The sequence below is a fragment of the Antrostomus carolinensis genome, unplaced genomic scaffold (genome assembly GCF_000700745.2).
Source record: "Antrostomus carolinensis isolate BGI_N321 unplaced genomic scaffold, ASM70074v2 scaffold20288, whole genome shotgun sequence".
Taxonomy (NCBI): Eukaryota; Metazoa; Chordata; class Aves; order Caprimulgiformes; family Caprimulgidae; genus Antrostomus; species Antrostomus carolinensis.
Genome location: NW_010335255.1, coordinates 1 through 16,793, shown reverse-complemented (window position 1 = coordinate 16,793; position 16,793 = coordinate 1). Strand labels below are relative to the sequence as shown.

The window sequence follows — 16,793 nt, the reverse complement described above, 5'->3', positions numbered from 1 at the left end:
GGGTCTTGAATGTCTCCAGAGAAGGAGACTCCACACCCTCCCTGGGCAGCCTGTCCCAGGGCTCTGTCACCCTCACTGTAAAGAAGTTCCTTCTCAAGTTTAAGCAGAACCTCCTGTGTTCCAGCTCACACCCATTGCTCCTTGTCCTATCGTTGGGCATCACTGAGAAGAGCCTGGCTCCATCCTCATGACATTCGCCCTTTACATATTTATAAACATTAATGAGGTCTCCCCTCAGTCTCCTCTTCTCCAAGCTAAAGAGCCCCAGCTCCCTCAGCCTTTCCTCATAAGGGAGATGCTCCACTCCCTTCATCATCTTGGTGGCTCTGTGCTGGACTCTCTCCAGCAGTTCCCTGTCCTTCCTGAACTGTGGGGCCCAGAACTGGACACAATATTCCAGATGTGGCCTCACCAGGGCAGAGTAGAGGGGGAGGAGAACCTCTCTCGACCTACTAACCACCCCCCTTCTAATGCACCCCAGGATGCCATTGGCCTTCCTGGCCACAAGGGCACAGTGCTGGCTCATGGTCATCCTGCTGTCCACCAGCACGTTTCCTCTCCTCCTCCCCTACTTTTACTATCAACTTCCAGAACCAAGTACAAGCACATAACTGCAAAGGATGTGCAAACAGTATCACCTCAAACCAACTTCTCCACTGAAGTCAGAAACCATTTTTCACCTTAAGTAACTACTTCATCTGTACTTCTTACTTTTAGAAGATAATTCATAACATTTATCTGTAACTTACTGTGGAGACAAGAATTGGGCATGAATTGATAATATCAATTACCCACAGACTCTTGCTACTATTGAGTTAAAACTTTCAGGTGAAAGTCTGAAATACCTGATTACACAGCTCAGGCCCAATCACTTGAGAGTACACCTGTGCAGGATTATGCTTTACTATCTGATGAAGAAAATAGTAAACAAGGTAAGAACATTGAGATTTGTTTCTTTTCATGGTATTAGCAAAGCAATGTACCTTTTTGTACCCAAACCTCAAAACACACCCATCAAGCTTCCACTCAGAAAATAGTTTAAAAGTTTGCAATATAGAAGAATGTTACAAGACTCATTCAAAACAAGTACCTACTTTACAGTGAAATACTGAAAGACAGTGTTCCATCTGAAGTAACAATATCAGAAAAACATGTGGTACATCAATATTTTTGTGGGCAAAATTTTTTCAGATATAAAGGACTTGTCAATTCAGCAAAATAAAAGGATAAGTTATTTTACAAGGAATTTAGAAAAACAAACAAACAAAAACAATGGCAAAAACTAATTTAACAATTAGAAGGGTAGCTAATTATTGGGACAGGTTACCTGTTAACATCCACGTATTTGGTAATTTTAGATTAAGCAAGGACAATGCTCTAACCACAGACGACAGATGACTATTCTAGACATAGTGACCACATTCCTGAAGCAATATTTCCACATCTCAATAGCCCAGTGTCCTTGGGATGACAGACTTAGCAAAGCCTTGTCAGAAGGATTAGATGTATTATTTTTTCTTTTAACATTTTATTTTGTTTTAGTAATTTGAATTACACACTTTTGGATAAGAAATAAATAGTGTTGGTAAAACAGATATTGTGAAATCTAGCTTGATTAGTAATAAACCTAAGAATGTACCTGTCTCAAGTCAGCTCCTGGTTATTTTCTTACATTCTCCAAGATAAAGCCAAAAGAATTTATCTCCTTTAAGTCTTTGTCCGTCCATGATACGACACCATAAAACACACATGATTTTACATATTTCTGGAAGTACCAGACTTTTTTTAAGCAACAAAGCCTCTATTCAGATTTTTTCCTCCTCTGAAAGCTCTCCAAAAATAAAGAAACTTTTGAATAACCACTCTTCTTCTTCCCCCCTCTCCCTGCCCCCTTTTACACACGTAGTCAGACTGCTATACTGATCCCTGAAATGGCATGTAAGTCTAGCAGAACAGTATACAGGAATAAACCTGACCAAATGCTGAGGAAATTGCTTTCAGAAATTTGCAACTAGAAAACCCTGCTAACGATTTTCACAGGCCACTGCAAGTGCCCACGGATAGAGAAATGGATAAAGACACTATGTGGCAATATCATTCACTATTCTGATGTATAGGAAGCAATTAAAAAAAAGGTAGCTAATCAGCTAGGACTAATTATTACAGTTTTCAGAAGCATTCAGTTTGTTTTTTAAGATTTTCTTCAACCTACCACTTGCATAATTAAATTGCTTTGCAAGCTACATAATGCATACGCAACCACATGACAAAGTTACAAATGGGTACATTACTGTATAACAGGAATTAGCAATTAATGTTTTCAATAATTTCCATGGGCACTTGTATGACCAGTGGTGCTACATCTATCCAGGGACCAGTTATGAGCAGTGTTCCTCACGGGTGGACACTGAAGTTAGCAGTTTGTCTTGCAGAGCCAACAGTGAACCAACCACCTCCTTGGCTGCGTAAGCAAGAGCACCAGCAAGTCGAGAGAGGCGATTGCTCCCTCAGCACTTGTGAGAACATACCTGGAATATTATGATCAGTTTTGAGTACCCAAATACAACACATTCAGACAAATGGAAGAGAGTCCAGAGAAAGCTCATTGAAATAGCTAGGGTACAGAGCATGACACGTATATAAGATGAAGATAAACTCTTCTCAGAGGAGCACAGAAAAAAGACAAGAAACAATGGACTCAAGTTGCAGCATGAAAAATTTCAAGCATACATACAGGAAAATTTTTTAGAAGGAGAGTAATCAATCACTAAAACAGGCTAAGTTTCAAGTGTTGATAGAACTTCTTGTTTGTTTAAATCTTCCTCATTTATCAAATTACAAAATAAGTAAGCAAGATTAAGACCAGCAGCTTCTTAATGATTAAAAAAAAATGAGAAGTGGACTGGAACTAGTATCAGTTTGAACTGTATTACAAGTTACTCTGCTATTATGTTTAGAATCAGAATGCTAATTACTCCTATCATGATAAAACTGGCTGAAGTTTAATCCTGAAAAGGAAGATGTCTCACATGAAAGTACAAAAAGAAAGAGAACTAAGATTAGCAAAAGAACTAAAGACTGCAAGAACTAAAAATTACTATACATTCATACGCTGGTATTATTACAACTATTTAAAAAAAAAAGATAAAACGGAACAAAGCAAAAGCTGCACTATGTGTGTTTAGTTTGCAGGATTTTATTATGAGCAGGTTTTAAAGCTTCAGCTGTTTTTTAAAAAAATAATCATTTACATTAATTTCAATTTGCTGGATAAGAAAACCCTCCAGTTATTTCAAATAAAGGTACACAAACCAGGTTCTTTACAAGTACAATTACCTATGTAAACAGTTACAGCACCAAGACAGTGATAAGCCCAAATGTCCAGCGTTGTTTTTATCTACTGTGTTTACCACCAGAACTAAAAAGAACAACCGAAGCAGTTTATTTAACATCAAGCGTTCCTTATTCCATCAGTTTGATCACCTTGGTTTAATCAAGCATCTATAAGATTTTAGTTTTCAAACTGAATCCAAATTTGTTTTCCTAGCAAAACACACCCAGGGGTTTGGGTGAAAAAAATCAAATCAAAACCAACACCAAAGAAAGCAAATATGTGACTGCACAGTCAGTCATATGATTGGTCTTGCATTTTATACATTTTGCTCAAAAGTAAAGTGTCTCATATTTTAGTAGTATTTCAAATACCACCTACCAAGGTAGAAGGACTAAGAAGCAGAGATGTGAGCCTACTTAAATTTTTAAGTAATCTACCTAAAAATAACATTAATATTACTAGCTGTAAAGATTAATCAGTTTTCCTTGCTGGAAGAGTTCTATAAATTAGACTTTGGGATACAACAAAGTCAAGTAATTTATAGTACTTTTTTGAGAGCAGAAGTGCAAGTAAGAAAAGGACTCCAACTGCTTTATAAAAAAAAGAATATCTTCTTATGGTCTTCAGAAGTATTTTCACCCAAAATGTTCACTCAAAACAACCCAAAACCCAAATAAAATGACATAACGCTTAATGAATGAAGTGCTTCCAATCCATGAAAGTCATTACAACTCTACTAATCAAGCATTAAATTATTTCTTGCCTTCATGCAAGAGGGTCTTTTAGTTCCCATTACAATGTATATTTTATTATTGAAGAGAAAAAAAAAAATCATACTTTCACAAAGTTATACCCTTTAGAGACTTTTAAAAGATATTATATGACAAAACTCAGAATTTCAACACAAAGAAAGAAGATACAACTTTGAGGTAAAATTATTTCCAATAGACCAAAACACCATATGCAAAGCAGGAAGAAGAGTTGGAATGGGCAGAGTTAGCATGAAATAAATAACTTCAGAGTTTAAGAACTTCGCTTCACAGATATAGGAATACCACTCTGTTGAGCATATATATATATGTACAGGTTGGTTGCTGTGTATAACTGGAAAAAATGTCCTAGCTTGTTTAAAAAATAAAAACAAAATAAACAGGTTCACACTATATGTACAGGTTGGTTGCTGTGTATAACTGTCTGGAAAAAATGCCCTAGCTTGTTTAAAAAATAAAAACAAATAAAACAGGTTCACATTGCTGGAGAAGTATTTTCATTTGTTGATTTAGGACCAGAAACACTTGAGTGCTTAAAAAAACTGTTACACAAAGCAGAATCAGTGAGATTCATACACATTAAATAGGAAATTTTTTTTTTTCCCCTGTATCAACTCTCCAGTTAAGTCAGTGACACATCCTGGAACGAGTCTGCAAGCCCAGGATGGACTCCATCACATTTGTTTCCAGTCTGCTAGCGATAATTTAATAGATTCTACAAGATTACAAATACGTCTCCTAACGCGTTGTAAAGGTCTTGAAATGCTTCGTAAATCCTCACATCATACCATCAAATAAGTACAATATTAGCAGTGCCTCATAAGTAATATTTACCTGCTGGTTATCATATGCATAATGGACACTAGATGTTCAACCTACAGTCAGAGTGGAATTAAAATCCAAATCCTAGTAAATCCAAAGGCATCTGAATATAGTTACAATTCTAACAACTCATGAATGGGCAGTTTTATATGCTTAAGCCATCACTAGAAGCAATGAAACACTCGCAATTCAGGAAACAGAAGTATCAAAATAACAGGAATTAGTTGCATTTTTATTTGTAGACTTGGTTGTAATCTACCAAAAAAACCCCAAACCTGTGAAATTGATTGCCTGTATACAGTCTATTAGCTTCTCAAGTTCTCAGAAAAGAAACAAGGAGAAGTTTCAATCCCTCTCCAATCCCTGCAGTTCAAACATTCACCTGAAAAGAAAGGGCCCAAAGAGCACATAGCCTTGTCTGAAAAGCTCTTCTAGAAGGGAGAGCTGTGTTTTTGCCAAGGTACGTGGCTAAGCTTTGAAACAAACCATGCTGGTTCAACTGGACACTTCAGTACCATGCCATCCTTGTAGAACACCTAGGATTATGAGCTACGTCACTGCAGGGTTGATTAGCACCAACATATTTGGCACTGCAACATCAGAAACAACAGAGGTAGAATATATTAGTAATGAAAGAACAGTAGGAATCATCTTAGATAATTACGTCAGTGCCAAGGAGCACTGCACAGAAAAAACTGTTGGAGCACTATTCTCTTTTTCTCATGTTCTGCTACCATAAACATATTTTCTCCATAACTGACCTGGGGCATATTCAACTACTGCTCTCTTTAAGCAACATTCTTAGACTTAAGCTGCTGATCGCTGTAATAATTTCAAAAGTTTAACAACTCATTTGCAAAGCTTACCTGTATAAACAGTCCATATAGTCTGCTCCTTTGCTATACTCTTCCCAGTATCTGTGATACATAACCAGTACTTGTTCTTCAGCTTCCAGAACTCTCTGTGAAGGAAGACAGACACACATGGTTCTAAAATTAGTGTGAACATAGCATACACACATGGAAAGTTGTAACAGCATTATCATTTTGGAATAACAATCATAGATTCAAAATTAAGACCATATCTAAGCTTTTATCAGTCTAAAAATAACAATGTTGCATTGACCAGAAAACTTAACAGATCTTCATACTATGAAGCTGTGGTAAGGCAGCTGAAGTTGTTTTACTTTGCATTTGAAAAGAACAATCTCTGTAATATGTTATTTTATATTTGTCTTTATAGAGTACTTGCCTGAATAAGCATTCTGACATCATACTGGTGGGATAACTCGCATAACTATTCCCTCACTGACACAGATCAATTTGAAATTCATGCAGCCACATACACACTGGAGGAGTTGCCTAACTATAGCTGCTTAAAATCAGTATGCTTTACTGGTTAGACAAGCCCTTATACTTACCAAGAATCCTGGAATAAAATAAGTTTGATGAAGTACAGAAATGTGCAAACTTAAACAGGTCTTAAGTTCTGTAAATCTAGGTCCAAATCTTTTGGAATTTAAGCAAATTATCATCTAAGCTGTGGCTGGTGTAGTGAACTTCTCAAAATATATTCATACTTCAAGGGAGTAAGTTCAACAACTTCAACAAATTAGTATGATTTGTGGAGGATCTAGGAATTCAACTATAATTCTCTCTACAGTATATAATTTTAAACTCTGGCTCAAGCAGCAAAGAAGCCTATGCAAAAATAATATGAAAGAGGAAAGCTAGCAGACAAAACAGAACGGAGAGCGCTTCCCGCTGCAGCCCCCGTAGTATGAATTTTGCAAAGGTTTTCCAACACTATTTCAAAGACAAAAGGTGGAGAGCCAATTTTAAAAACGGATGTATGCTTTCCACTACTCCCCACAGTTTCTATTGTGCCACCACCTGCCTAATTATCTTAAGTGGGCTCATTCAGCTCACTAAATAAATGAGGAAGAACTTTTTTGGCCAAGCTCTCTCCCAGTTTAGTGAATTGATTTAGTCTACCAAAGTGTCAGAGGTAACCTCACAGCAGCCAGTGGAACTATTCATTAAGATATCCAGCCTATCTTGTCAAATACACAGGTATCTAAGCTCAAAAAAATAGCATCAAGCTATTTAGCAGTACTATCCAGCATTTGCAATTCTTTATTCCCTATACAGACTCTAAAGACAGGTGGACATGCTTTCAAAATCTACTTCTCTTTTTACTGCAATGGAAGGAGACACTGTTAATCCATCCTATATATTTAACATGATGAATCATGATTGCATTTAAATTAGGTGTCTTACCTGATGAGACAGAAGTTAATTCACAGCTATATAGGTATACAAATATTGTTACTTGTTACAATAAGTAATTTGTCATTCCTTCCTCCTCTCCCGGGCATTTTTGTTATTTTATTTCCCACATATTTCAGAAGTTATCTTTAGTACATACAATCAGTTTCTAAGACACTAGAGTAGACACTTTTATGCTGTAACAGAAGGCTAATGACAAACTATAGCACATTTGGAAAATGAAAACATTTTTGTTGGATTATAAGCATTCAAAAGAATAGAGCTTATTTTTTTAAGCCAACAATTATGGCTTATATAAAAGTTCTTTATTTTTTGTTGCATATAGACAGATATCTATTGATACCTGTCTCCACTATGTTTTGTGATATATGTGTTGCATGTACCAGACATATAGAGATATATATATATTGTGTCTCTGCAACGGTGTCATCTGTGATTTAGTCTTATAAAATCTGCCTATGTTCACACAGACAAAACAAACAAAACCCCTTCTTCTAGTAAAAAAAAAAAAAAGGTTACCTTGTGCAAATGGCGTACATGATTTTCCAAAAAAATTTTAGTCTCAGTATAAAGTCTCTCTCCAAGAGGTTCAGGATAGGCAACACACAAAGCATAAATGTCTCTGGACTCAGAGTCAAGGTTTGTATATGCTTACAGGGCAAAACCTTATCAACAAAATTAAGATTTTCAGAACCTTTTTTTTCTCACACACACGCATTTTAGATTTTATTTTTTTTAACAGTCAAGCACAAATGATAAAATGGATCATTTTCTGAAATTGGTGTAAGTCTTGATTTGTGAAGAATCTAAGATTTCAGTGTCAATAATAAATTTTAAGTAGTGGAAGGTGAGAGAATTTTAGAGCTAAGAGCCTGGAACTCCTGTAGCCTCACACTGACATGGCTTCTAACACTTATTTGCCATCTATGAATAACAAATGATTATCTCTAAGTGAAAAATCAGCTTTCATCCAAAATTCTTCCTCTGCATCTGCAGCCAAAGTGAAATTGAGACTTTTTGGATAACTGAAAGAAGCACTAATTAGGTTAAGAATGTGACCAGCCAAGTGTGGAGCAGAGCAAACATGAAGTGAAGCCCACTTCAAGTTTTCCTCCCCCAAGTCCAAACCTATTTACTGCCCCTGCATATACCTCCCAACTCCACAGGTAAAACAATTCTGGGACACTGGAAATTAAGTAATCACAATGCTGGTGTGGATCCAAAAACTCTGGTTTATTTTTAACCATTATTACCATTTCAGTAATCCTGTTTAGATCACAGCCACACAAAACAGTTCTACTTTCTCACTTAAATGGGCAGCAGCAAACAGTCAAACCCCTCAAGGTGGTTCTGTCATGAATTACCTTGCACAGCTACACCTTTGGTTTGTAAGGTTCATATAAAGTCCAAAAAAATGTCACTTGAAACTTTGTCAGGAAAACAGTTTATGATTAAGAACTTTGCTTTCAAATAACTCAAGCAAGGATTAATTCAAGCTTCAGGTGAACAACTGTGAGAAATAAACTAGTTCTGCAAAAACTATTTTAAAATGTCATTCTTATCCACTAAGTCTAGGCATTTCATAAAACCAGTGATGCAAGAAAAAGTGATTTAGTACAGTTTACTTTTTAAGGTAAGCTCTTTCATTAAGAGAAGACAAGAGACCTGCTTTCCTCTAGTCTACCCAAAAAAAGCACATTCTTGTGTAAAAGGAGGTATTGGTCTACAGAACACCGTCAAGATTTCATCACACTGTTTTTCCCATTTTTTTAAATAGAAGTACTACGTAAAACAGAGAAGGTACTGATGTAGGACAACTAAATGGAAAAAGCCTTTATTTGGCAAGTGGAATCTCAGAATCTAATCTTGAGTACAGCTATCTCACTGGTATCAGAATTCTCCTTGGAATGGCAAGAAGCATTAAATGGAAACGCTAACAAACAAAACAAGCAATATTCACTGCTTTTTAACAGTAGCCAGCATTACATCACAGCAATGTACAAAGTTATGATCAATAAAACATTGAAACAAACTATTCAATTAGCAGTGAGGAATGAAAAGTTTTCTTAAACAGATTGTAAAGAACAGTTGTTTTTTACATATTCCCCACTCCCCCAAACAAATTTTGTCAGTCTAAGGATGGTCTATAGTCAAATGGATCCTCAATATCACTCAGATCACAAGACTCACCACTATGTAAATAAGGTATTTCTGAGAAAGTAAATTCCAGAATTAGAAATCTTTGTAAGCTACTCATGAGCAGAGGGAACATGACTTTTCTCTTTAGATCCACAACTACACTATCTGAATCATCAAAACTGTTACAGATCTCTCCTACAAGAACTACTTACTTCGAAGTTAAAGGAAACAGGCAGTCTTCACCACAACAGTGCAAGAAAACAACAATGGCAGCTTATCTGATGAAAGCAGATCTAGCCTCCTAGATCTGCTCCTAGTGTCCTAGGCTTCAGTTAGCAGTCCAGATGACCACTACTGTTGTAAACAGGTTTCTTGGCTGTAAGAAACCTATTTAAGAACAAAAATAGCATCTGTACTCCTTCGTAAAAATTCACATCTTCCAAACATGCCTGTACTTATTCTAGAGACTAGTAAAATTTTCTTGCCAATGAAGAAAGATGAATCTACTAGTCCTCCTTGACATATGACACTCAGTTTAATTAACTAACAGCTTAATCACAGAAGCACCTCCACAGGCACCTCACTTGTTTTCTTGTATCAGCCAAATTATAAAAATCAACATCAAATTCTACTAAGTTTCTCTGGATTTCTACAAAAAAGAGCTATTGCTAGCCTCAAAAACACACTGGAGAGCAGCTTTGCTACAGAAAGTTCACATTCTTGCTCAATTTGTACTAGCTTATTCACCTAACTATATCTTTCAGTCCAGAATCCAAATTTAAGTGTAGTGCTCAAAATGTTGTGAATCTCAAGAAACCTCCAACCAAACAACAAACCCCAAAACAAAACCAAAACAACAAGAACAAAAAAACCACAATCCCTTTGGGGAGAGATGAATCATTAATCATCACTGGTATTTTACTCCATAAAATTAAAGCACATTTTTTCTGTGCTGCTGTCCTGATCAGGAAGAAGCCTTTACTGTTCAATAATTTCTTTTTAATGGTGAAAGCCATCTCTCCTTTCAGTTCAGCACACAGTTTTGCAGGGTGACAAAGGTCAAAGGAAGCTGAAGCCAAACTGCTACTTAGAGGCCTTTGCTCTGTGTTGAAAACAAGAACATCAAAAGCCTTTTGAGATTTAAGTGCTCCAGTAGTTGCTATTTGAGAGGCAATACTCAGCAATGGGAAATCGGAGTAACTCCAAACTAAGGAAACCAACATGAAAACACTGTATCCAAGGCCATAAAAGCTCACAAATATTGTCCTCAGGTTTAAAAACACACCTAGTTAAGACTATGTATTAACAGAAGATTTTTAGTAGATCTTCTCCAGAAGACTGAAGTAAAGCTTTTGGAAAATTTCTCTGATTGTTGGTCTTCCTCTGTAACAGGATCAAAACTCAGAGCGAGGACTCATAGTCAGAAAGAATCATGATTATATGAACTTTGTTTACCATTCCTTCTCTTTGGGTGGGTTCTTATGTTAAAGACACATGTTCAAGTGTCTGGCTCATCATAGGATCCTTGTAAAATGGGGGATTAGAGGAAGGAGAAATTTCAGAAAAATGGAAAAAAGCAGGTGGACCTATTGCATACTTTTAAAATAATTCTGTTTGCGCTAGGACTACCTTCCTCCGTGGGCAATGTTCATCCTATTTATTTGGTTGGTGGAAAACCCAAGACAACAACAGGAAGATCCTGACATTCTACCCGTGCAAAAAAGTTCTACTGCTAAAAGGTAGTTATCAAAGTACAGAGGAACTACCACTCTCTAATTAAACTTGATCAGCCTCTTAACTTGAAGAGCACTCCCTAGCCTACTGAACAGTTTGAAGCAAAGTCTTAGAAGTTATACAAAACTTTCATAATATCCAAATTACTGTAAATAATATCTCAGATAGGGACACCTAACTATCACTCATTTACCAGACAATGAAACAACTTCAGAAATATCTATTTCTGCAGAGAACCTGAAAGGAAATCTGAAGGTCAAAGGTGGCTCAAGATGACTCACAGTTTAAATAAAGTGACATACAGTCTTTCAAGCCATCTTTTCCAGAAGATTTTAACTCTTACACAGTTGTGGTTCCCAGCTCATTGCCATTCTAGCATTTCAAGTTTGAAATATAAGCTATATTTAAATATAAGCTACGTTTAACAGTAACATTAACATCAGAGTTACAAAGAACATACTACATTCAAGACAAACAAGTTCTGGGGAAGTAGTGAAGCAAAAATTACTTCTACAATTGGAACATGCACAGTACAAACCTCTCACCCCTACAACACACCATTTGATCTCAGCTGTCTCAAGCATCACAAGAGAAAGCAAAAACTTCCTAGAATACACGGCTGCAGACTGAAATCCTGATTCTTTGCTGTATCTTGTTTCCATACCATTGTTTTAACTATAGATAGACTACAAAGATCAGGTGGTACTACAATCAATTAAATAACCTGTATGTATTTCATTAACACATAGTTCAAATAGTTTATCACCTTTAGAGTTAATATGACATTTCCTTTAAAATCCCTGTAGATGTTCAGAAACAGATTACTTGAATTTAGCAGAACTAACAAAAGCTAACAAACAACAAGAAGATGTATTTTTTAAATGCCACTTCTTCCTAAAATGTATCATTAATACTTTAGTTTTGTTTGTATGTTTAAAACCTGGACTGATACACACCAGCTGTATACACCTATCAGTTTCACCAAGTTGCTGAATACTCAGCAAGCAGTTCCTGTTAAAACACAGAGTTTGGTTAAAGGTAGCAGAAATACTAATCAACATTTAAGCAGAAAGAGACAAGTCACACAAGTTCCTCAGGCCATTCAGCCATAGAGAATAAGCCAAAAGGCTCTGTGCCAAATTAGGCGCTAATAGTGCCACTTTCCAATGAACATAATTAAGAGATAAGAGTAAGGAAGGTCTTAAGAATCACATGCCAAATGATTCTTCCAAGACTGCTTCCCAAGTCTGCTATTCATAAGTGTTCCCTTTCTGATGTTAAACCAACTGGAGTAAATCCCAAAAGAAGATCAACCACAGACTTGTGCACAAGGCCTCCACATAAGAAGTTCTAAGTGAAACAGTGTGACAAGTGGAATCGATCCAACATCTCATTCAATTATTATTTTAGTTTTAAATCTATTTTAGGTTCCCTTGTTTAAATGTTCAGAGCTTTAAGCTACAGAAGTTAACCACTTGTGGAAGACCGAAATATGCAATTCTCAAAAACTCCTTAGAAAGAATGACTACAGCACAATTTGTCAGCACATAAGTGCACAACTAATTAATTCAAAAAGTCTGTAAATTTTGGAGTCATTTGAACCTGACTCCAAGACAAGGTGAAGAGTCATGCCCCCAGAAATCAATTACAAAGTTTTAAAATAAAAGAGCTCCTTAAAGACTATTGTACCATAGAACAGGGCTCCAGAAGGTCTATGAGCAACTACATTTTTCTGTTATGTATTTATACACATGCACACACTCAAAACACAAGCACATGGAAAAGCAATTCTGAGAAATGGTAACGTGTTCAGAAAGATAAGAGACTTTAGAGTCTAGCTCCTGTACACAGAATAAGAATCTTCTCAGGGCTTCTTTTTCCATCCAGAAGAATTAATAATTAAAATCAATAATCAATAATAAATCAATAAATATAAATATAAATCAAAAATAATCAAAATCAATAATAAATCAATAAATAAGTCTAAACCATTCTTCCCCCCTGTAATTAAACCAAACTCAGTCAAATTGCTGCAGAACAGCTACAAAGCCTCCTAAAATTCTCAAATTCTTCACCACACTCTAATGGCTACTGAATGCAGAGAGACAGGGCACAGTATAACTGGTTAGAATAGTTACACTTCTTTTAAAAGAAGTTCACTGAAACTTAAATCTTGTAAAAAAATTACAAATCTGTTTTACTTGTAAAATGCAAACGTTTCACTATAACAATATATGTACAGCTGTGACTTGAACAGCAGAACCATATGATCACAGCTAAGAAGAGTAATTATTTTTAAACACAGCTTAACTGTCAGGCATAGAGGCAAAAACAGTGAGGGAAAGGAAGAAGGTTTTTTTATGAACCCTTGCTATATACATGTCTAATATGGTAGTCATCAGTACACTTGGAAGTGCAAACAAAGGGAGATACCTTTAAAAAGCACAACCTCACCAGCACCCCCAAATTTAAAGATGTGCATTCTCTGTCTTAGGTGTTTCCCCTGCTACACACACACTTCAGCACACAACAAGAACTCATCATCAGAACAGGGGAAATTCCATGTGTGCACTTTGGTGAACATCGACAGCATAAGCGAAGTATTAAAGCTACTAAAAGTGAGTAAAATTCAGACTGCCTTACTTTTTATTACTGTGGTGATTTTCACACAGAATACTTCTCAAATATGCCAAACTGCCCATGCCTTTCAACATATCCACTGACCCACAGGCTTAGTAACTGATACAACCCTACAATGAGCTTCTGATCAAGACCACTGCCACAGTTACATAACGCAGGCCTACTCTGTGCTAAACACATCATACTAACACATTAAGTCAGGTTTTCACTTAAAGGATACGAGAAGCGATCATTCCACGTTGCTCTTTCCACGTAATCCAACATAACAACAGCTTTAATTGTTGTTAGAAGTTTGTTCCATGTTTCATCAAAGTCAACTACTCGTGGTTTCAAGGACATCGTGGGGCTTTAGTGTTAATCTGTAGAAGAATTAAACGTGTCAGACAACATTGTACAATCATTTAAATGAAAAAATACATTTCCTTTAGATTTTTCAACTGAAACTTTGCACGCTGTTGCACCACCATGATACAACAACACGGAGAACATCGACTCCCACTTCTCCACCCTCCAAAAATCAAGCTTATAAGCCTCTCTTTTTTAACATTATGGAACAGAACGTTGATGTTGTATGAACAGCCTATAACATAACAACAATTAATCTATCAACCTCGTGTCTTGTGAAGCTCATCACCTTACCAAACTGCCCAGTTAATAGTGGCACACAAAGAAACCAACTTCCCTGTAAATTTTCGTTAGTTCTTTTCTACAAAGACTGTTTCAGCTGTATCTGAGAGAATTTGGGGCAGGAACAAGCTGAACGTATTACCAGAGTATTTGAAATTACCCCTGTCAGTTTGTAGCCTATGTTCACCTCAAGCTTTCATGAGACAGTTTTGGTGTTACATTTAAAAAGCCACAAAACCCGAAAGCTTTGATCAGGATGACAAAAAGAAAACATCTAAACACAGAGCATTATGCAGAGCTTGTGCAGCTTATTGCACTGTGCAGCAGGACAAATACCAAATTCTTTCAAATAAGACACAGCTTGAAAATATAGAAGCTGTTTTAGTTTTAAACTAACCATTATCTCTTCCAGTATTTTTGTTAGTCAACTGGAAGAGATTTATTGAAAGAAAAATATTAAATTACTGAAATAAAACTCAGAAAAAAGGTAATTAAAAAAAAAAAAAAAAAAAGAGGTCCCCAGGGACACAAATGTGAAGGCCTCTTCTTTGTTTCTATTTGTCTCTGTCCTATGCACCTCATCTAGAAAGGGCCTGATGTGTGACATTCCATGCACAAAGCAACTCTAGTTCCTGCTCACAAACATCACATTGGAAGACTAAAACAAAAAGCAGAAAGAATACTTCTATTTCCATTTTAAATAGATGGACAAGTGATTCTTAACTTGTCTTCCCAAATTTTCAAGATCAGAGGGGAAACAAGAAAGGTAGTGAGAAACAGACTTTCAGCACAAAAGGCAAACCTCTATAAGGGAAAGAATCAAATGTCATGCTGAAAAACTATTTAGGAACTAGGTTACTACCATAACTGCTACTGGTTCTTAATCTTTCTCAGGCTAATTAGTTCTCTCAAACTGCAGGATAAGCTTCTCAGTTTAAGGAGACAAAAAATATAAAATAATCAGATGCAACTTTTATACTGCATGCATGCAAAATGCCACCCTGACTAACCGAGCTCCTCAACTGCTGTGAATTCAGGAACCGCAGAGGGTTGTTTTCCTCTACCTGCAACACAGCAGTTTCCATTTAAAATGTAATCAATGTATTACCCAACCCACATTTGCTTTGATTTCAGAAAGAAACTGGTAGCAACTAAGTAATATTGAGGAAGTGGTATTATCCTAGGTTTAATGAACAGGAAACTTATTTAAAAAGAACTAAAACTCACTAAGTGACGCATAAATATTTCCAACTCAGTAGTTGAAGTTGTTATATTTGCAACATGGTTATTACCACTTTTGGAAATTAAAAAAATCTTCAATCCATGTATGTCAGGAGCAGTTTACTACACAGAAAATCAGTGAGAACTTACAAAACAAACAGATATCCATCAAAGAAGGTAAGCTGAAAAACACAAACCGATATATGTTTCAAAGAAACATGAACCTCACTAGAAGTAAAGAACAGTACAGCTCACTTCCAGGAGAAAAAAACCAAACAAACAGCAAACAAACAACCCCCCCCCCCCAAAAAAAAAAAACAACCTACAAAAAACCCAACAAACCAGTAGTCTTCTAAAAGCTCTAATATTATTCTTCTTCTGGAAAACACAAGAGTATTTTCAGCTGACTTCAAGAAAAAATAATCATGGTCCACAAAATTTTAAGAATCCTTCTAAGAAGTTACTGTGGCAATGAAGTTATACTTTGTCAAGTGTTACTTTATGGGTTGCTCTCTGTGAAACACACTTGGTACCTCCCAGGTAAAATAACCATTCCTTCACAGATGAGCAAAACTGAGGGGGGAAAGGACAGGTGAAGAAAAAAAGTCCTCCTCACAATATATCACACAGAAGTCAGTAACACTGCGTTTAGTATCACCAAAACCTAATAATATGTAAAGCACTATGCATCCTCATACTCATAAAGGTATTCCAGAGTTAAACAGTTTACGACAGAGCTGACTGTTATTTGGCATTCTCTTACAGCTTTCACATCAGTAGGAATTCAAACTTGTCTTATAGACATGTCAACAAATACAGCAGAACTTTTTCTGTAGGATGCTGGGGTTCTGGGGGTTTGTTGTGCTTCAGTGTCCGCAGTGCGCAAGCTCACCAGCTTAGGGTATTAAGTGTCTTGTACTGATACAAGTAACCTCCATGGCAAAAATTACAGCAGAGCAGAATATCTACCCTAGGGTTTATACTATTCAGCGGGTGGGAAACCAAACCTGTTTGACAAGCCCTAAGGTAAGCAGAAGTAAGGTAGAAACATATTTACACACGAGGATAATGAAAGGATGTTGCTTCCATCGCCTTATCCTTTAAAAGGCACCGCTGTCATGCGGAATGTACCTGTTCACACAAAACATTCCCCAAATCTCCAACCTATTTAACCATCTCGAGAAATCTCACTACAAGCCAGCGGAGGGGGAGCAGCCG

At 36.4% G+C, this 16,793-nt stretch overlaps 1 protein-coding gene across 1 annotated transcript in view; it reads right to left on the bottom strand.

Annotated features, from left to right (window-relative positions):
* Window positions 1-14,066, bottom strand: part of CUL2 (cullin 2) — a gene marked incomplete at its 3' end in the record, with an annotated part of 35,202 nt that extends 21,136 nt beyond the window's left edge. Inside the window, exons 1-3 of the mRNA XM_029086615.1 lie at window positions 13,948-14,066; window positions 7,734-7,836; window positions 5,793-5,887 (exon numbers count right to left, since the gene is read on the bottom strand). Of these exons, the coding sequence (XP_028942448.1) occupies window positions 5,793-5,887; window positions 7,734-7,836; window positions 13,948-14,066 (317 nt within the window). The remainder of the gene's footprint in view (window positions 1-5,792; window positions 5,888-7,733; window positions 7,837-13,947) is intronic.
* Window positions 14,067-16,793: the final 2,727 nt, after the last annotated feature.